Source organism: Lissotriton helveticus, chromosome 6 (genome assembly GCF_964261635.1).
Source record: "Lissotriton helveticus chromosome 6, aLisHel1.1, whole genome shotgun sequence".
In the NCBI taxonomy this organism is placed as follows: domain Eukaryota; kingdom Metazoa; phylum Chordata; class Amphibia; order Caudata; family Salamandridae; genus Lissotriton; species Lissotriton helveticus.
Genome location: NC_136067.1, coordinates 653855883 through 653878935, shown reverse-complemented (window position 1 = coordinate 653878935; position 23053 = coordinate 653855883). Strand labels below are relative to the sequence as shown.

At 42.1% G+C, this 23053-nt stretch overlaps 1 protein-coding gene across 1 annotated transcript in view; it reads right to left on the bottom strand.

Moving 5' to 3' along the window:
- Positions 1 to 23053, bottom strand: part of BCKDHB (branched chain keto acid dehydrogenase E1 subunit beta) — a 1266052-nt gene that overhangs the window by 92522 nt on the left and 1150477 nt on the right. The window contains exon 10 of the mRNA XM_078648121.1: positions 8795 to 8942. Within this exon, the coding sequence (XP_078504247.1) occupies positions 8802 to 8942 (141 nt within the window). The 3' untranslated portion in view covers positions 8795 to 8801. The remainder of the gene's footprint in view (positions 1 to 8794; positions 8943 to 23053) is intronic.

Here is a 23053-nt window from a genome sequence, read left to right as displayed (position 1 = left end):
ACCATAGGTTATAGACCATATATAGTTAGGAATTAGCATTTACAAAACCTTGAAAATTCACTGAAAAAACCATGGTGTATGAGTTCAAGAGTGCATGTGGAAACAGCTACATGGGCAGTTGACTGTGTGCATGAGTGTATTGAGTGAATGGATATCTCAATGCTACATGTCATAGTAAGTACATATGTAAAACACAGTACATGTGAGAGTTGGCATATATAAATAACTGTGCATGAGAGCCACTGAATGTGTGAGTGGTTGTATGGATCATTGTGAACTTGTATCAGGGATTGTATAAGAGAGTAAATATGTGTTAGTATATGTTTGAATAAGTAAGGTGTGTATAACTGTATAGTTGAAGAAATGGAGGTGAGATTGTTTATTTGCATGACTGACTAGGTGTGTGAGTAACTCCATGGATGAGTGACAGTGTGTGAGTGTCTGTATACACTGAGTGTATCTAAGGTTATATTAGAGTCTGAAGAGGTTTATCGTATTAGCACAAGAATGATGTCAAATGAGATGTCATCATTGATGTCATCAGTGATGTCATTTGAGATGTCATCAGTGATGTCATCAGTGATGTCACTGACCATGTCATGAATGATGTAATATGTGACATGATCAGCAGTGGATTGCGGGTGCGCGTTATATAGTTAGTGCAACTAACTATATATGGAATTTCAATGGTTTTGTGTGAGTAAAATAAGGTTTTTTAAATGCTAATTCCTAACTATATATGGTCTATAACCTATGTTTTTTTCAGTGAATATATATATATATATATGTATATATATATATATATATGTAGAGAGAGAGAGAGAGAGAGAAAATATTTCCTGCAGATTATGGATTTTACCTTTGCACACAAGGGAGAAGGGAGTGAGAGAGAAAGAGAGACAGAGTGAAAATCCACTACCACAGACATCCTGCTTAACTTAAACACAAAATGTGTTATGCAGTCCCTTCCCCGTAGAGAACTACTTTGTGTGTGGAATTGCTCCTTATGAAAGGGCAGCATGCTGAAACTCACAATGAAGTCGGTCATCAGCCAGTAGCTGAAGTGGGATGACCCACTGCCCCATTATGCATGCTGGAGTGGGTGGAAGAACAATGTGAAAGACATAACAGACTAATGGAGCACGCCTGTCAGAAAACCCCTATAAGTAACTAGGTTGTACTTATATATTTAGTCACATCAAAAGGCCTTGGCTACCACCAGCCGAACAAAAGCCAACTGATCTGGTGCTGGCTGCCAGTCACTGGTCTTTGCTAATGCTTCTTTTGTAATTAAAAAAAAACGTTATTAAAAATAGAAAGGGCGATAAAGACAGATAAATATAGAGGGTTGCAAAGACCGATAGAGAGAGTTGTATCAAACAATAGTGTTGCATATGTAGATAGAGTTGCATACACAGTCAGACAATTGTGTAAAGATATACAGAGGTAGATATAGCCAGAAAAAAAGATAGACAGACAAGTAGATGGGCAGAAAGACAGACTGGTAGACAGGCAGACCAAAAAACTGAAATAAACGGCACAGCTTTGATTAGTTACAAGATAGTGAAATGTCTATACAAGCACAGCATAGAGGAGCACTGAAAGCACACTAGAATGCCAGAAAACAAGCAAACACACAGACTAATATGGTATAACTGGAGCCTTCAATTAAAACAATACCAGCATAACATGCAGGAGTGCAGCTATAAATGCACTTCATTGCATACTAAAAAGAGGGTAGCTTTATAAAAACAGCTTAGTTTCAAAGAGAAACACTTTGGTATACTGTAAAATATCAGCACTCAGGTAAACAAAGGCCACTCCAAAAAGAATTTATAATAGCATTTGCAGGAGACAGGAACTCATAAAGCTGGAATGTTTCCTGTGCTTGCATCTGGTAGAAAGCGACCTGCTTTCAGATCTGTCTCTACACACAATACCAACAATAAAGTAATAAGAAAGAAACATAAGAACACTACCATTGAAAGGAAGCACCTTGTGTGCAGTGATACTCCTTGTGAAAGAGCAAAATGCAGTCACTCGAAGTGAGTAAGCCAGTGGCTCAAGCATTCTGACCCATTGCCCCATGCTGTATGCTATAGTGGGCGGCAGCGAAGTGTGAATGACAGAATACACCAATGCATGAAGAGAGCTCAGTGAATGACCCTTTAAGTACATTATCAATATCATTTTATTAAAATCAAAAGGACTTGATGTACAGACACAAGTTTCCTTGACGCCATCCGTAACAAGAATTTGCAATGCATTAGGTCTCATTTACGCGAATTTGAGCTATTGACATTGTAAATGACAATGAATTTTATTTATCTTTTGTTTTTTAAAACATAAATAAAAGGCCTTGTCATTTACAATGACAATAGCTCTAAATCTAGCAATTGCGAGACCTATTGCATTGCAAATGCTTCTTTATTACTATAACCTTTTTTTAAATTCCAATACACACTTTTATACTGTTTCACGGAATAACGAGAGCAAACGTAGAATGGTGCTGTACAAGGGCAGCGCCTGTCCTCCTATTTTTTGTGACACTGCCCTGTAATGGGAGAAGGCTGAGCTGTACCATTGGAGACTGATTTAGAGGTCTTTTGTTAAAGCCGTGTGGGTTTGTTTGTGGGTGAGGAGGAGGTTTGGTGCCGCTTGTTGCCGGAGGACTCTTGTGGCTAGTATTGTCATTGAGAGCTTCACTTTATGGGGAATGCTGGACAACAATCATGGCTGACTTTTGTTTGCATGCCCCCACCTACAGCTTGAAGCAGAAACAGCCAGTACAGCACACGCTAAAGCACAGGGACACAGGGCGAGCTTGGTGAGGCACTTTCATTGGATGCACCATATGCCTTTGAACACTGAAATAACCCGTTGTATTTTGACTTTTTATTCCTGGGTTCAAACAGAGAAATATGAAGTTGAATGCAGAGAGGGGCTGTTTGTATTGTATTCATAAACTAGCATTTTCCAGTTATTCTGACATTATAGTTCTATTCCAGTGGCATGCTATAGTCTTGTGGTTGCGTAGATGATCTGCCTAGAGTTGTTTTTAAAAGCAAACGTTGACAAAGGGCACGTCATGCAGAGTGTACCAACGTTTGGAGTGTGCATGTTATTGCTTCCTTTATAAGATATTGGAGAGGCTGGGCACTGAGGGAAGAGGGGTGTGTTTGGAGGGAAGGTTGAGATGTTTTTCATGGACGGTGCGCGGATGCAGGAGATTAAAACAAAAGTGGTTCTGCGTCTCCACATTTAGCTGACAACCACAAGATTAGGGTAAAGCAGCAAAATTGTCAGCTTTACAAAGGCTAACAAACCTATTTAGGTGCAAGTTTTTTTCTAAAATCGATTTGAAGGATAATGTTATTAAAAAACAAGTATAGCGACATGATGATCGCAGTGGCCACAATTAGTGCACAAACTGATGCACAGCGGTACAGCTTTTCTGAAGAGGCCCGCCTAACAATCTTCACAAACCTAACAATCAGGTAAAGAAAATACAGCATTGACAAAAGGTTATGTGACAGCTTCCTTTGTTCTATCTTATTCCTGTAGCTGTAATGTTCACACAGCGTCTATGTTCAAATTGTCAATTTCTGCGTGCTTGGCACAATCTAAAAAATCACAGCATTACCCATTCGGGTAATGCTGCTGAACGCCATTGTCCTCTGAATGACGCTACCACCCTGTCTCCTTTTCGGACGGTCCATCCAGACTGGATAATACGCCTATTTAGATAAGAAATTGCTTCACGACAGCCGTGAAGCTGACGACCCACTCCAAAAGGGAGACAGGGTCGTAACCAAGAAGCATCCTTTTCAAGGGGAAGCTAGCGTTTAGCAGAAAAGGCTGACGGGACCCAATGAAAAGGATGGGCGGGGTTTCTAGTCCCCTTCTGAAATCTCCTTGATCACAAAAGGTCTCGCAGAGCGAGCAGTGCATTGCGCTGCAAAGCTACACGAGACCTAAAAAGGAGGACAGCTCTGAATATACAATGTTTATAAATCTTCAGTTTGCAAAAATACAAAAAAACACACGTGTGTTTGTGAGGTAAGTAACTGGTAACCGTGAAACATGTTTCACCAAGGTTTGTAAAATCACCAGAGCTCTGACAGGGCAGCATAAGACTGTGTTAAATGTTATAGGTTAAGCATTTTTTAAACAGGCCTGTAAATCTTGTTCTTATCCCATCACATTTGATGTGCATTCAAAGACAGAGGTCGAATATCAGGCGATGTTTTCCAAGGGCACCTGTTTACTTTCAAGATCCATGCCACAATAGGTAAGTTTGGGGGGGGGGGGGGGGGGGGGGGGAACTTGTTACGCGTCCACAGTATTTTAGGAACATAAGTACTGGTAGTGAATCCTGCACGCAATTAAATTAAGAGATGGCACGTCAAATTGACTGTGTGTAAACATATCGCCCATCTTGGAATGGAGTACCATCACTAGATGCAAAGTAAGCAAAGAGACAGGGGGCGCTTCATGCTGTGTTTTCCATTACTCACAAGTTATACTTGTAGTGTGTAACATATGTTAATTTCAAAATTATTTGTGTGCGTCTTAAAGTACTATTAATTACTTTAAGAAGATTAATTTGTATAATCTATGTTTTTTAAAGGTTATACTCTCAGTGAATTATTTCATATTTTTCGTTGTGACCAGCGGACAGGAGCCGAACTGTACAGTTGCCTAGGGAAAGGCATTTGACAGTCTAGTCGATCTTCTAGTAACATGCAGAACAGGACAGGGTTCATCGAGAGAGCAGAGCAGTTCTAGTGTGATTTTGTAACATGTAGTGCATTTAGAACTGCTTGCTGTGCTTTCGCTGCTTCCCCTTGTTAATTTTCTCCGAGTATGGCTTCCGGACCGCAGTTGGTCTTCACTTCCGTGGTCTAGGAGATCGCGGTGCCAAAGGATGCCTTGATAATGATCTGAATTGGTGTCACAAGGCTATCGGTGTTTGGGGGCCGGGGACAGATTGAGTGGCCCATACTCTCCTGGCAGCGTTAGTGCTTTCACGTAAGGACGCAAAGTTTTTTTTATTTTTTTGTTACGTCTAGCACCAGGATCTAAATTGCAGCGATCAGATAACAGATATAATCATCTTTCTTAAAGACGGAAGTCAATGAATGAGGGATCATGGTGCATGTCCTTTTCCCAACTTTACCGAAGCCCACAAGTTGCTACTGCACGCATATAATATTGCTATCTTGGCACCAGAATAAAGCGCCATCTACTAACTAATTTCTAACTGTTTCTGTATCAAGTGGCTTTACACGTAAAATCGTTCAGGTGCCCAACGAGAGGACAGATTCACTACGAGATGCTGCTCCCCTGCCCCGCCCCCTAAAAAGTACTTTAACACATACACATTTGACAAAAAAGAAGCATTCAAAACAAAATTCTTAGTGACAATTGTAGAAGCACTTTTTCAAAAGGTGCTTGCATCTCCAAGTCTTAGGCACTGAAGTTGACCACTGAAGTAACCCTCCAAATAACTGCATAGTTTCTATTCAATTTTTTAACGAATGTCATACCTCGGATTGGGCTAGGGGCTAAGTGCAGAGGCAGCATTGGGCAGAATCAGATTTAATGAACCCACTTCACTAAACATTACGTGGCATTATGGCCACAGCAGCCAACATTGGTCCCACTAGGTCCCAGTCTCTGTGTCGGCTGCTCAACATCCTGGGATTCCTGACAAATCACTTAATCTCCCTCTGCCTAAAAACACCACAAAAATTTGTGTGTTCTTATATCAGTTAACTGGTGCTCATATAAAAAGCCTTCAATATCTGAGGGTCGAGTTCAGACTAAAGAGAAACTATAAAAATAAAAAATGAGGTAAAAAAAACGTTATGGCAGTCAAATAGATATCCATTTAGTGGCTGATATGTACAGAGCGAAGCCAGAAAACATGGATAAATCAAGGCTTACACGCTTATATATATTGCTCATAGGCAAATATTTTAGTTCACATTTTTATTATCATGTAAGAAAGAACTTTCAAATATGAGTTCAGAATACCAGTTGTATATAAACAATGCATTTCACTTAGTAGACTATAATACCACCAACATCTTGCAGTCTGGGGCTAAGGGTGTTGAGTGTCACTACTCGTAAAAAAAAAAAATTTAAAAAAAAGAGGGAAGACATCCCCAGCTATCTCCTCTGCATAGTTGCTGTTTCCTGTTTGTACCCTTGCACCCTATTAGTTCTGTTGCTTCTGCTTTTGTGCAATTTCTCTATTTTTGTTGCAATACCATGCCGTTTTCTTTTCACTAGCTAGGTTCGTTTTGAGCTTTTCTCTTACTCTCATGCTATGTAGTTTGGCTAGGATTCTATGCTCAACTCACTCGCCATTTCCTGTGTAGCTTGGCTCTGTATTATAGTCCTCATTATCCCATTTGTTATGAACAACCACAGCCAGTGTAGGTAGTTATCGTCCACTTCCATTTGTTGGTGTCCTTCAGATCTTTGTTTGGCCATATGATACGGGCTGGGAGAACTTGAGTGGTCACTTGGGGGGAGCAGTTAAAAGTAGTGAAAACTGATGACATGAGGCAGAGGAGGAGGGTTAGACATGCTTGACTTCAAAAAGTGCAGGATGTGATCAGGACCTCGGTTATGAAACACTGTGTAATGCATGAATCAACAGCACACAATTACACGACACAGAATTCAACTCCACAACACATAAATCCATCACACACCACAAACACCCAACGCACCACAGATTTCCACATCATGCCACATAATTCAACACCACACCACATGCCATTCCACAACACACAATACCACACCACACAATTCCACTCCATGACACACAATCCCACTCCACATAATTACACTACACCCAACACCACATAATTACTATACACATAATTCCACAGCACCTCATGCTACATTCCACTACGCATCAATCGATGTCACACAATTCCACTACGAGCCACAAATTTCCCTCCACGCAATATAATTCAAGATCATGCCACATAATTCAACTCCACTGCATAAATCCACTCTGCACCATGCCACATATTTACACTACACATATTTAAACTCCACACCACATACATCTAATCTATTCCACTAGATAACTAATGCCTAAAATACATTGACCATGCCAATAGCTCTCAAATTGCTGTGACCTATTGGCTTTGCCAGTGCTTGTTTTCTGAGCAACCAAACGGCCAGAGCAGAGTCAAAGAAAGGATCCAGAGCCAGAAATGGAACAATGAGCTGTGCAAATACCCTCAAGTGGAGCTTGAGCATTTCTCGAGCATTAGCACTTATAAGCAGCAGAATCGACTACGGCAACACACTCTATGCCGGCATCACCCAGAAACTCCTCAAGAAACTGCAGAACATTCTAAACGCCTCTGACAGACTCATACTCAACATACCCCGCTGTAGCCACTTCACTGGCCACCCGAGAGACCTTCACTGGCTCCCAGTCAACAAAAGAATCACCTTCAAGCTCCTCACGCATGTCTACGAAGCTCTACACAATGCAGGACTATATACCTTAACCACTGCCTCGCATTCCACGCACCCACCAGAGACCTCTGCTCCGCCCAACTGGCCCTGGCTACCATCCCATCTATCCAAAAGACGACAGCCGGAGGAAGATCCTTCTCATACCTCACAGCAAAGACCTGCAACAACCTGCCTCTCCACCTCAGACAACCACTGTAACTGCCTCAATTCAGGAGGGACTTTAGGACCTGGCTGTTCGACTGACCCACAGCGCCTCCGGTGGACCAGCTGCCCCCTCCAGCACCTTGAGACCTTTACAGGTGAGTAGTAGCGCTTTACAAGTAACCTGATTGATTGAACAAGACGGCTGAAAGAAGTAAAGGATGCTTGTTTCCGGTCCAAGGAGGACCAGGCGTGGCAGTTTGGGCTGGACTGTTCCCACAAGGACCAGGGTCAAGACTGATTTGCATATGGCTGGGTCCAAACTGGGGTGGTGTGGTGAGCATAAGAATGATGGATTTAACCCAGTTCCTTCTGACTGGGGGTGAATGTTTGCATTGTCCAGCATTCCGTCCATCAATTGTTTTATTGGCATATGCAGCCCTAAGTGGGAAGGGTATGACCAGACGTGAGTCCCGTGCTCACTACACCACTGGATTAAAGCTAGTTTGGCTGATGAAGAGTGATGCCCTGAAACCGGTCCCAAGATGCTTGTTTCCGGTTCCCGGAGGACCTGGCTTGGCAGTTCGTACTGGACTGTTCTCACAAGGAAAAGGGTCAAGACTGATTTGCATATTGCTGGGTCCAAACTGGGGTGGTGTGGTGAGCAACAGCATGAAGGATTAAACCCAGATCATTGTGACTGGGGGTGAATGTTTGTATTATCTAGCATTCTGTCAATCAATTGTTTCTGTTGCATATGCCTTACTGGGTCAAGCAGAATATGTTCCATGAGAAGGCCACCTACTTTTCAAGAAAACAAGTGTAACACCATCCAGCAGCTCATTCGAGGGTGTGCGAAATTGTCGTCCCAAGACAACTAGGTAATCGAAATGCCTGTAGAAAAAATCCTGATTTACCTTCTCAAGAAAACACCTCTCTTCACAACAATTTATCACAGAAGTTCCACAGATCACTTGCTCCCACCCTGGCATGGAAGAGGCAAGGGGGAAGAAACCTTGGTGAGCTTGAGGTTCCTGAATATGTTTAATTTACTGCAAATGTATACAGGAATTACAGTACTGCGCAACAAGCACACAACTGAATACTTTCAGATTTTTAACAGTGTTAACAAGAAGATTCGTACCTCTCAATCAGTAGTTTATCATTTTTCTTAGAGCATCAAAGCATTTCCATTTGTCTGGGATATAGAAAGGTTCAAAGATGTGAGGAAAAGGTGTGTCATATCCACACACTCGTGCAATTGGCGCCTCCAAGTTCAAGAAGCATTCTTCCTGCAAAAGAGAAAACCAAGAGATAAGAAACAATGTGTCCCAAATTAGACAGAAAAGTAATGTGGTGCACAGAATTAATCCTCTCCTTTCGCATTACGTGTTTTAACCATCTACAGATGGAGCATGTGTGTCACATTCCGCTATTATTGCAAGCAGCATACTGTATGCATTATGCAAAGGCAAGAAACGTCTGCTAACGATTAATTTGTATTGCGCTCAGGCTCTTGTTGAGACAGCGGCATCATTTACAAAACCTTACCGCCAGACACTTTCTTTTAACAGTAATTTTGCCAATTGTGTTTGTTAATTTCAGTACCACTAGGCATACTGAAAATCCAAACGTTCTAGTACTTGCTTTAATACAGCTGCTATGTCAATGTCATTGCAAAAACATCACAATTATGCAGTCTTTTTTACTTGGAGTGGGGGCACGGAAACACAACAGTTGATCTTTTTAAAGTTTATAGATTGTTTTAATTCAACTACTTATTATATAATTCTATTAAGTATAAATATCCTGAGCCCGATTCAGAGATATTTTTGCGTAATTAAGTATAACTTAAATGGGGAAAAAAAATCAGGAGGTGGAGGATCCGAGATCTGTGTAGTCTTAAACACATGAACGGGACTTAGGGCCCATTGTTACAAAACTATTCAGCAGTCACAAGAGTGTTTTAAAATATACAAAATGTACTTAGTGAATCACACAAGCATGTCTCGCTTGCTTTTAACTTTTGTTGGGACGTGAAAGAGGCGCCCTCACATTTGCAATTTGGAATGCTATGTACGAATGGTCTGTTACAACAACTGCAGTCGCAAACCATTGATCAGTTACAGGCCAACAAACTAAGTTGGGGTCATAACTGATTTGCAAAGGAGAAGCTGTTCCTAGAGACAGATTTCCCTTTCATAATTGTGTTGTCCAGTTGTGATGGGAGCAGATAGTGGCCCAAGGGAGTACTCAATCTCCCCAATGTCCAAAAAAGGCGACCGCAGGAATAGAGGTAGAGGTCTCCTGTCCTTAGCAGGTCTCAATCCCATTCACAGAAGGCCAGAGAAAGACCAATCACACGCAAGAGTGTGGTGGCAATTGGAACAAAAGAAAGATGCACGGTATACCAGAGTTGTGGTCCAGTACAAAAATCCAGATCATGGATATGCTTGAAATATCTCCTATCTAGGGAAAGTCAGCCTTTATGGAAGAGAAAACCTCACACACATAATAGTGTCATGCTTCCTTATCAGCATCCTCTCCCAACCCTGGTAAGACAATGCCACCAGGGCGGACTCGACCTCCCCCGTCCACGCTTATTTTTTAGTCATACCTAGTGTCCTGCTAATAAATGTAATAATCTAGGAAAACCTAGGTATTTTTAGATTAACTGGATACCCTTTTGCTTTGTCCAGTAGAATTTATCTACGAACTTCCTCCTTCCGGTACAGTTGAGAGAGGATGCTGATGATGAAGCATAACACTATTAAGTGCGTGAGGTTTCCTCTTCCATAAAGAATGACTTTCCCTAGATAGGAGACAACATTTCAGTCATATCCATATTCTGGATTTTTGTACTGGATCACAATTCTGCCTAACACTTCATCACTTCCTTTTGTTCCAATTGCCATTGTGCTCTTGCTTGTGATTGGTTTGAGTTTGTGATGGGACGTACAGTGTTCCTACCCTTCTCCTCTCCAAATGTTGTGTTTCATCGGTCACAGAAAGACTCCTGCCTAAATGACAATCATTAGGCAGGTGGTTTTGTGAATCCTTACAAATCCACATTTTGCAATGCAGCTGATTACTTGAGCAGTCGCATCGCAAGACGCACTCTAGGTTGCAAACCAGTCAGAGTGCAATTTGCATTTGTTGGTTTGCAATCTGGTATTTATTTTTACACCAAGCCCAAAGTACTTCAGTAACTCCAGATTTCCTGCACTATTAGATTTAGGGTAATTAGCTGGAAATATGTTGTGACAGGGTATGACAGACACATAAAATGTTTGGAGCCTCCACATACTTATATTTTTGTGAGTATTCACAACATTTTGCACTGTTTGCCCACCCTGGAAGGAAAGTGTGTTTAGGGTGGCGAAAGGAAGAGGATGTCCCAAATATCATGATGGGAAATAATATTTTATCCGTAAACAGAACAAACACACCTGCTTTGGTTGTATGATGATAAGGTATTCCGTTGCAATATATGCCTTTCCCACGCATGCGTTACAACACGAATGCTATTACCACACACAACCTTTACTACACATTTTTTAACAACGAATATGCCTTTACCAGGCATGCCCTTACGACTAATTATGTTGTGAACACATGAATGTTAAAGGCATATGCTTGGTAAAGGTATTACCTGACCCCTGCCCTGAGCCCTGAAATCGGTCCCTGGTGCACCCTCCCCCTGGCCCCTGCCCTTTTAAAAAATATCCCTCCCCTGAGCCCTAAAAGCGGACCCACCCCCGTACTCCAGTCCTTCTAAAAAATATCCCTCCCCTGAGCCCTAAAAGCAGACTCCTGCGTGCCACGCCCCGACCCACAGCCCTTTTTAAAAATACCCACCCTAGCCCAAAAGCCTACAACTGTAGCCCTCTGCCCCAGGCCCAATCCCCCTTACCGCTCCACAACGACCGGGCAGCTACTCTAAGGAGCAGCGCACATCATAAAGAGGAAGTGGAAGGGTCTCTCCGTTTCCTCTAATGACTCAGATAGGTTTGGCCCCCTTACCACACATATACACTTACCACCAATACCATATATATACCTTTAACATACATACCTTTAAAACGTAATTCATTGTAAAGGCATGCGTGGGAAAGGCATATGCGTTGAAAAAAATGCATGGGAAAGGATATGCGTAGTAACAGTGTATGCGTTGTAACACATGCGTGGTGAAGGCTATGGGCCAGAAGTAGGTAGCCAAATACCGGTCGGTAACAGCCAAAAATACCGAATTTCGGCCGTTACCGACCGGTATTTTGCTTTTGAGATGTAAGAGGCTAAAATAGACCGATTCGGTAAACAAGAGTCGGTAAATTACAGATTCGGAATTTACCGAATTCTTATTTACTGAATCGGTAAACAAGAAATGGTAAAAAATGAGTTTTGAGATGTAGGAAACCTCAAAAATACAGAATTTCATGGAATTCGGTATTTTAAGAGTCGGTATTTACCATGTAGTGAAAGAAGGTGGTAACCAGGTGCAGGCTATAAAAAAGGCCCCAAAATGCAACAGTGTGACCATAATGGCGGCATTCTACATCATTGCAAGGCGGCTACGGCTACAGGCAGCAGGAGAGAGGATCTGGAGAAGGGAGGAGCAAGTCTACAGGCAGAGGATTACGCTCTTTCAACTCACTGAGGCAGAGATATTGCAAAGGTACAGGCTACACCCTCAAACCATCCTGGACTTGATCAGGGACCTGCAACCACTCCTGGAGCACCCAACACCAAGGGCGCACGCCATCCCACCCCATGTGCTGTGTAGCCTATACCTGCTTGCATCTGGGAGTTACCAGAGTGTGATTGCTGCGGTAGGTGGGGTGTCCCAGAGCTGCCTGTCCCGTTTCTTCAGGAAGTTCCTGGAGGCCATGATGCAGAGAATGCATCATTACATCAGCTTCCCTGACACACACAGAAATGCTGAAGACCAAAACTGAGTTCTATCAACTGGCACACTTCCCTCACGTCATAGGCTGTATAGATGGCACCGACATCCCAATCTGCCCACCTGCATCCACAGAATACATATACAGGAACCGAAAGTCAACCCACTAAATCAATGTGCAGGTGATATGCAACGCTGGCAACATCATAACAGACATTGTGGCCAAATTCCCTTGGAGCACCCACGACTCCTAAATGTTCCGTAACAGTGGGATCTACACACGCCTTGCTGCTGGAGAATTTGGGGAATGATACCTGCTAGGTAAATAACGGTGACACACCCTGATAGTTACTGCAGATGAATGTATTTTGAGTATGTAACTAATAGCACTCTTTTCCACCTAGGCGATAGCGCTTATGCTGTGCAGGCCTTTGTCCTCACCCCCTACCTGAATCCATCTACCAGGAGTGAGAGGTGTTACACTGTGACAAACAGAGCTACACGCAACATTGTTGAACGCACATTTGGACTTCTAAAAAGCAGGTTCCGCTGCCTCCACAAGAGCGGAGGTGCATGGTAGTACACTTCTATCATCTGCTGTAAAATCATTGCGACCTGTGCAAGGCTGCACAACCTTGCCACCAAGAAGGGCACAGAAGTGGAAATAACACATAATGAGGGCATTGATAATGGAACTGAACAGCCAGAGCACTATGTAGCAGGAGCAGCGCCAGCAACAGATGGGAGACTGAGACGGGCAGAGATCACAAGCAGCTATTTCTAAATAAGTAAGGAGACACAGCCAGGCTTTGTATGTGAATGACGTAGTTTAATGGGCACTACAGCAAATTACTAATGGCACACCATGGTACTCCAATGTCTGACTACCTCACTGGGCGGTCACAGGTTACTTCACCCTGACATGTCCTGTGGAGTGTGGGCCGCATTATTGTTTGCGCCCACGCACAACAGTGTGGGATGCCCGAGGCTGGGTCTCAAACGTGGCTGTAGACCCAAGGTCAGCAGATTGGCGCCTGCTGCTTCTTCGTATGTCTGGTATGGGAGTGCTACTGCTGCTCCTGCTGGTGGTGTCTTCAGTGTCCCCCACACCTAGGTCCTCAGCGTTGGCTGACTGGTTGGTCAGTAGCAGTTCCATGGCAGATGTCACTCTCCCCATCCCCCTAGACACATCTGTGCAGCAGTGCACAAGGCCCTCTTGCATGGCCACAGAGCACCGACATAGCAGGGAGGTGGCTGTTGCAAGACGGTTGATTGCCTTTGTATTTTGCTGCATAAACTGCCTCTCCCGGCGCCTCTGTGTGCGGTCTGACTTTAGATTTTCACTGAGAGCCATCATGGCCTGCGACATGTCCCTTATTCCATCTGCCATATCTTTCATGCTCTCTGCCATGGAGCTAATGCCCCGGTCTATGTTGCCCATCTTGGTGTTTAACTGGCGCACCTGTCTCTGAACTGATAATATTCCTTTTGCCTGCAGGCGCTGCACTTTGACCATTGTGGCCTCCAGCCCACAGAAGACCCCCTCTCCATCCTGAGTTGTGCTTCTCTCCCGTACCCTAAGGCATCTGGCACTGGTACGCACACCTTCAGATGCGGACTGCTGCCCAGCCTTGTTTGCCTCTAGTGTAGCCGTTTGGGTGTCACCCTCCCTATCATCTTCATCGGACGTCTCCAAGATTCTGAGAGGGGGCACATCATGCCTCCTTGGCCTTTCCAGTTCTGAGTAATCTGTAGCTGGTGTGGGAGAGAGTGCTGGTGGGTCCTGCTGTGGTGAGTCGTACAGCAGAGGCGGACAAGGCTGTGCTGTGGTGAGTCGCTCTGGTGTTCATGCTGCCTGTGCTGTGGGTGCGGGTGGCGGCTTTGCCCTGCACTTGTGCCTGCGTCCTCACTCCTTTCCGTTTGGGGTGCCCTCTTCTCCCCTTCCTGTGCTGTCTTGCGCGATGACTCTCCTGTGGACAGATATGGACATTGGCTCAGTGGTGCTGTACACCTGTGTGTCATTATTAAATCACATTCCTGTCACACAATTGCAAAGTCCTCAACTGCTTATGGATGTAGTGTGTGGCATGCCTTGCTCTTTTCTGTGATGAATGTAGTGATGTATGTTTAAATAACTACATCTCCCATGATTCTAAAACCTGTACTGGAGTGTGAAACACACAACCACATTGGGGACGGGGGGGGGGGGGATTGATGTCCATGCAGCTTACCTTGTTTTGATGCAGCTCTGCTGAGCTGTCGGCATCCACTATCCCTTGGACACTCTCTGGCTCCAGGGTGGACTCCACCAGCTGCTCCAGGTCTCTTAGGGCAGGTGCTCTGCTCCTTCCTCCCCCTGTGGCACTGGCTTCTTTTTTCTGTGCTGCCAGCTTTTTTTTTGGTTATGATCCTGAGATCATACCACCGTTTTTTAAGGTCATTAATTTCCCGTGTTGTGACCCCAATGGCATTCACCTTTGACTGGATCCCCAGCCAGGTGTTTCTTTTCACAGACTCTGCAACATGCAGAGACTGCTTACCAAATAGCTGGGTGTGGTGTCTCACAACCTCCTCCACCAGCACCTGCAGTTCAGCTGTGCTGAATTTCAGTTTTCTTTTGCGCTCTTCTCCTTCCCTCTGTGAGTCCTGGGATTCCATTGTGCACTTCAGCTCAGCTCAGGGCAGCCAGTTGCTTAGTGTCTCACAGCTCTCCAGAATGTTCAGTTATTCTGCACCTGCATGGGTGTGGCCACTTCCTGGTTGTGGGGTGGGGTAGATGCATTACATTGGTTGGTTCCTCTGTTGCTTTTTTGTGGGGTGTGGTGGATGAACCTGATTGGTTGACAAGCTCAATTGGTTGTATTTTGTATCTCCGATTCGGTAATACCGAATTGGTAATTCCCATTCATTCCTATGGGCCTGAAGGCCCAAACGGATGAATGGGTATTACAGATTCGGATTTTACCGAATCGGAGATTCCGATTTTTACCGATTCGGTATATTTTACCGATTTTTTACCTACATCCCATTTTCCGATTCTGAAATAACGAATCGGTAAAATTCGGTATTTTAGAATCGGTAAAACGGGATTACCTACATCTGGCCCCATATGTGGTAACAGCTGCGTTGTAATGGCTGTTTTTCACCTGCTTTACTTACCAATCCTGATTAGCTTTCTTTCAAGCGGTCATCAAAAGTGAAGAGGAAGAGCACATAAGGAAATCAACTATTATGGTAGATTTCCATGTGTAGTACTGTGCATTTATGTGAATGGTCAGAAAGTTGGAAATCGATGCAAAGTGTATATGTATGTCTACAAGTATGCGTTAATCATTTGTGGACCAGGCACCCTGTGGAAAGTGACTTCACAGGAACAACCTTGGAACATGTAAGCTAGCAGTAAACTTCGCAGCATTACTGGTGAACTTTGAGGCCGGAGGGCATAAATTCCATCCTTTTTACAATGAAAAAGCCTAAATCTATGCCCACTGTTACAAAGTATCCGGTTAAGATAATTCATGAAGCAGAGAAGAGCAATTACTTCAACAAGGTTTCTTCAAAGGCAAATATGTGTGGTTCATTCGTAGCTTCCAAGTACAATGCATCCCAACGGTAAACCTCCCAACCTTCACATACAATCAAAACATAACAAGTTTATTCAGAGTGAGACAGTCACGAGCTGCTCCATGCACATGACACCCACCCAGATCATTTTGAAAATAAAAGGGCCTGTGGTACATTTACTAATACAATTTTCCAAAATATTTGTCTAAAACGCAATATGGTTTATCGGAGGTCCTCAGGGTCTGCACACACAATCATGATGTCTCTGCTACGGCTTATCTCTCTGCCTTTCAGAAAAAAACACATAATAATGGAGGGGTGCATGTCCAAAAAGGCCAAAACCTGGCTTGGGATGCATGTGTGCCAGTTTAGAGAGGAGCTGGCTTGGTAGTTTGGGCTGGACTGCTCCTGGGGTAGCAGGACCAAGGCTGGTTTGCACATGACTGGGCCTAATCTGAGGTGGCATAATGGGTAAAAGAATTATGGGGTGGAATGCCACTGGGAAAAATTGCCAGGGGTTAGACTACTTGCCAGCATCACTTCCATCTAGTTTGATGTAACGTCCTAAGTGGCCAAGGTTATGCCCAGACGTGGGGCCCTAGCTCACTGTGCCACAGGGACCAAGTTGCACCCAACTGTTCTTACTGGAGCAGGACCAAGAATGAGTAATATGTGGCTGTGTCTAATCAGTGGTGGCATTGTGGGCAACAAAACAATGGGTTGAAATTCAACTCTGAGGGCTTGCCAATGTTTAGACTAATTGCAAGTATTCCTCACATCACCTGTTGTGTCTTTTATAATCTTCATTATGTAACTATATTATTTATATTAGGGGTTGTGTTCAAAACACAATATCGCTCATTGGAAATGGTGCATCAGGAAACCACAAGTTATCACTGACAGCCCTTTCAGACTGTGACCAATCCCCTAACGGGAAGTGTAAAAGGACAATTCTAATGTGTGAAAATGGGGAAGCAGTTTTCAAAAGCACACTATATAACACATTTGGCATCGTCAATGTCAGTCAATATGTAAAGATCCTATTCAAATCATTATTGAATGTATTTTCCAAATTGAATACAAGCATGGTAGGCTGAATTACAAGTTATATTTTCTTCTCAAATACATAACAAAATTATTAGATCTGTTAAAGACTTCCAGCTGATAAGCATTTGCCAGGGCTGAGGTTGCAGAAGACACCAGTTATGTAAGCGTGGCATGATATCATTATCGAAATATGTTCCGTTTTAAAACAATTTGTAGAAATGCCAAAGGACACGTTCAGGGTCAATGATCTTGGTCAGGATGAAGTACCAGGTTTTACCGTCAACAGCTGGAAATTCAATCAAATTCTCCAGAGAATCCTTCATCCAATATTGGTGCTAGTCAAGCAAAAGGATCTACATACAGTAATGCCTGCCATGGTCTGTTGGGACATCTAGATCTGAATGTCTTCATTATAATGAACATGCGGAGGTTGTAAATCTTATTGAATGGCACACAAACACGTACAGCTGAAGGGGTCTGGCTTTATTAAACAAAACAATATGGACTACTGTCTGTAGATATCTCAAACAGGCATTCATACTGAGGCACTTGGTGTGAAGTACTATCAAAGGATCGCTCACTACCACTTGTGCTGAGGGCCCTGGGATTTGTAACCGGTGTGTCTAATGTCATACAACGAGGTTTGACCAATAACACATTCATAACGGGACATCAGCAATATTTAACCGATTATCTGTGTTATGCTACTAGGCAATAACATGTACGGAAACCATGAAGCTGAACTGCAACACAGTATAAGAATAAAAAAAAGTTTTTTTAAATGTGGTTTAACATGCAAGCATAACTACAGCTTTGCTATTTTATCTCTACTGTTTTAAATACACTAGTGTACAGCACAACCCAATAATTCTGAGTTTTATTAGCTCAACAAATATAAGAATAAAAAATAAGTACTCTACGCTCATCAGCATTTACTGGCAGAACAGGCGCTAAAGGATGAGCTGTTCTAAATGGAGGAAGGGCACTGCAAAATTAGGTCACTGCTAGATAGAAAAGAGGCCATGTTAACCTTAGGGTAGTGGACAATAAATTCAGGCAAGTCTAAAAATAAAATGACATTTAAGATAGCGCAAAATGAGATTATGCTGCACCTCAAATTATGCCCTTATATCTCCTCTTTATCTTGTCCACCAGACATGCCCACTCATTCCTCTTGGATGACTTCAACCTCCCAGACAACTCAAGCCCAGAAGAAAAACAAGAGAGGCCCTCTGCAACCTCATTGATGCACTCAAAGTGATACTCCACGTCACACAACCAACACACTCCAAGTGTCACATCCTTGACATAGTCTTCTTAACATCGCTAACAATCCAGTGCAAACGATCCATACCCCAGGTACGGACAACCACTTTGCCATCCCAGTCTTCCTGCTTAGCAACCAAGGTCAACACAAAAGAGAAGACCAAACCTTCAGATCCTTCAAAAACTTCTCCATAGACAACTTTGTGTTTGAATCGATCACTCAACCTATCGGCTCCACATCCGATGCCACCATTCTTCTAAACAACTTCAATACTTTTTTGGAAAGCTATTCCATTCAAATGCCAATTAAATCCTGTAAGATACTGAAGTCCCTCTGCACAACATACAGACAGCTTCATCAAATCAGTTACAGCAAATGGATATGGTGGGCGTGCACCAAGAAAAGAAGTCCAAAGATCACAGAGTGAATTTAATGAAGTTTCTTTATTTCATGTTCAATGTCCAAAAAAGTATGTATCTTCTTATCACTTAGGATGCCTTGGTAATAATTTCTCTAATTTCTCCTTCTTGTCACCCCAAACCCCATGTTTTGCACACGTCATGGCTTTATATTCATCGTGATGCTTATCCTTGTGGGATTTTTTCTCGCAAAGTATATTATTCTGACACTTGGATTCTGCCTTGTTAGATATACAATACATATATAAGAATTCTTTACTGTGCAATGACTTGCGTGGAAGGTACTTGTTGGTTTAAGAGTGCATTTTTCGAATTCCAAATTACCGATCGGCTTATTTGTATTTGTATTCCCGTATTTTCATATTGCTCTGACGCTTTCATGATTGACCCGGATGTTTATCTACCTAGCCAGTACCATTTCCGGTTTAGGATTTATAAGAAAAGGGCAGCCAGATTACTAAATGACATCGCTTTTCGCATTACACTCTGGTTCATTATCGGGATTTGTGTTGGCTCCTCTGGGTTTAACCCGGATATACATGAACACATTGAGGGCCACTTCCTGTTTGCTCCGATGTGACAGGGTGCAGGTCTAGTTATTTTTCTCACGCTTCAGCGTTCGCACATGGTGTTCCTTATGTCATATGCGGAAATGAAACGCTATTTAAAGACGGATCTTACATGCCACTATGTTTCGACGTTTGGACCCGGCGTATCGTGAAATCAGGTAAATGATGCATGGTAGTTTTCTTTTAATTATGGATGATCGGCTTTGACTTGCTTGAAATTTATGACGGTTGAGGAAGTTCGTTGGGCGCATGGTCGGAGAAGCGCCATTAGTGATTACTTTCTCGAAGGATAACTTTTAGTGATAGTTTAAGGATTGGGCTCTAAATGGCAGGCTTCTGTGTTGGGGGTGCAGTATACTTTTTTAAAACGAGGGCTCTATGTTTGCCCGGTGTAGGTTTGATTACACTCCCTAGAAAGTTTAGCACATAGACTGTGGGCCACCACAATACAGAGCACTCGAGATTGTATACCAAGCCACCCGGTTGTTCGTTTATGTCTCAATGGCGGTTGTTTATATATTTACTTTGTCTCTGTTCTTGGAATTTAGGCATATCATAGCCTATGGGAATTTCCCCCCTACAAGTCAGCAGTCCCGCATAAGTACCTCTTTTCAGTTTCCTTTGTCGGTCCCACCTTGTGATAAGCAGGTGAGAAATGTATACGTCACAGCATCTCTCATCTGCTAGCTACTCGGTTGCATAATTAATATCACTGACCTTACTTTATCATTGGGGTGATTGCCCTATTTTTCTAATAGGATTACTGTGATGTCCACAACTTTATCACTTAGCCTAGCACACCTTTGAAGTCATCACGCCGAGGAGGAGAAATATTTATGTCGGCACGCTGAACGCAAACGGACAGAGGTGAGGTGGCTGTTTAATTATGACAATCTGACCTTGTTTGTTGCTACCCACAATATAAATATTCTATTTATGCTCGATTCCTGATTTCATTGTTTGTACCTATTTAGTGACATTATTACTGTGACGGACGTATTCTTACTTTCGGAGTTCAACTGTAATATCCCAGCACTTATCAAAGGATCAAGGTGAGTCCAGCCGAATCAGTTGCCTATGGTTTGGCCCACTCTTGGGATTAGGCCCATATGGGTCACTCTTTGACATCTTGAGGATATCAAATTCTGTATAGGCATCTGTGTATCAATTACATTTTTTATATATCTGAGATTTAGACTATCTTTGACTGTACAGGGAATTTTTTGCTCAAAATATTTTTAGCCATATAAGCTTCGTATATTTAACCAAACATGGAAACTCAATTGGGCAACTTTCTGACATGCAAATTTTACTTCTGTGTAGATTTCCCACCTAGGACCGACTACATGCACTTGTGAACCCACAAGAACTTATTGGTATTTCTAGGCTTCGTACAGAACGGTGACTTACCAAGGTGAGATCTCATTTATAGAACGGTTATATTATCAGGCCAGCAATAGGATAGATGGGCACACTATTTTTAAAATTTAAGTATTCCAAATGGAGTTTTATATCATAGGCAATTTTGAGTAATGGTTTCTTTATTAACTATTCCCTGTTTTTTCTTTTCCTCCTAAAAAAATTTGGTATTGCTGCACACTTTTTAGAACTTTGGCTTAAAACACTTCCGCACAAGACTGAACAAGTATTTTTTTTTTTTAAGTCAAGACGATCAATGGCGTATATATGCACTGTCTCTGCTCCTGTTTCTCCTGGTTTACGTATCAGAATTAGAAATTTTATGAAATAATATATAGCCTCCTTTTCAACAGTAGCACTTCTTGCATTTATTAGACTGGTTTACATTGTAATGTGTAAAGGTGTTTACGCCAAATATATTAACATGCTGGGATCTTGAAGAATTCAATCTGTATTGAGGGGTTCACCTGTAGCATACTATATGGTTATAAGATGAAAGGGTACTCCCACAATTAATTTTAGGTCTAGAGGAGGGAGAAGCAACAAAAAAACACCAATAAGGAACCTCTAAACTGACCTATGTTATTTCAGAATGACTCAATCTACAATTTTAATGGATGCAACACATATGAAAAAGTTTCAAACAGACATATTGTTTTTCGTTTTATTTATTTTTCTTTTCTTCTACTATTTGTTTTCATTTGATTTTCAAGAAACAAACACATTTGTAAAGGTTTTAGAAGTTCATTATAAAAATATATAGCTAGTCATATTCATTAAATACAAGAATTAAGGCAAAAAACTCAACATAACCCCCAGATGTGATTAAATAGTGCAAAGAATCACAACAACATTCATTCCTAAACTATCTCACCATCACAACTACTCATGCATACTCACTCACAAACTCTGTAGAAACAAATAAAGCAACAAAGGAAGGCAATACAACTGAGATACTCCAGATACTGACAAATGTTTACATCCGCAATTTTGTATCTTGATGTTCCATAGATTAAATATTGCTTTGATCTTGATTTCTTTTACTCTTCTCAAGCATGGATCTCAGGTGTAAAGGGCCTACGTACGTTTCGGTGAACATGGATACTTTATATCACCTTCTTCAGGGCCAACATAAACAAAGACATATATATATATATATATATATTCACTGAAAAAACCATAGGTTATAGACCATATATAGTTAGGAAATAGCATTTAGAAAACCTTATTTTACTCACACAAAACCATTGAAATTCCATATATAGTTAGTTGCACTAACTATATATCGCGCACCTGCAATCCACTGCTGATGATGTCACATATTACATCATTCATGACATGGTCAGTGACATCACTGATGACATCACTGATGACATCTCAAATGACATCACTGATGACATCACTGATGACATCTCATTTGACATTACTGATCACATCACTGATGACATCATTCATGTGATATACAATGAACCTCTTCAGACTCTAATATAACCTTAGATACACTCAGTGTAAACAGACACTCACAGACTGTCACTCATCCATGGAGTTACTCACACACCTAGTCAGTCTTGCAAAGAATCAATCACACCTCGATTTCCTCAACTATATAGTTATACACACCTTACTTATTGGAACATATAATAACACATATTTACTCTGTTATACAATCCCTGATACAAGTTCACAATAATCCATACAGCCACTCACACATTCACTGGCTCTTATGCACAGTTATTTATATATGTCAACTATCACATGTACTGTGTTTTACATATGTACTTACTTTGACATGTAGCACTGAGATATCCATTCACTCACCAATACACTCATGCACACAGTCAACCGCCCATACAGATGTTTCCACATGCACTTTTGAACCCATACATCTAGTGAATCAACTGCTCACACATCTATGCACAGAGTCATACACCTCCCAGACACCCACACACACACTCAGTCTCCCATACAAATACTTGGGCAACTAATCAATAACCCATATAGTTAGTCATATAGCTAATGATCAACACATGCATCAGATTACAAAACAACAGACACAATGATGCACAATTTAAAACAGTTTAGTCACTAACCCATGCACTCAGTGAGACACATTTAATCACTCACTTATACAGTCAGTCATGCACCTACTAAATCCTTCATCCAGACACTTATACATCCACTCATTCTTCAATATGTAAGACATATTTTAACTTTA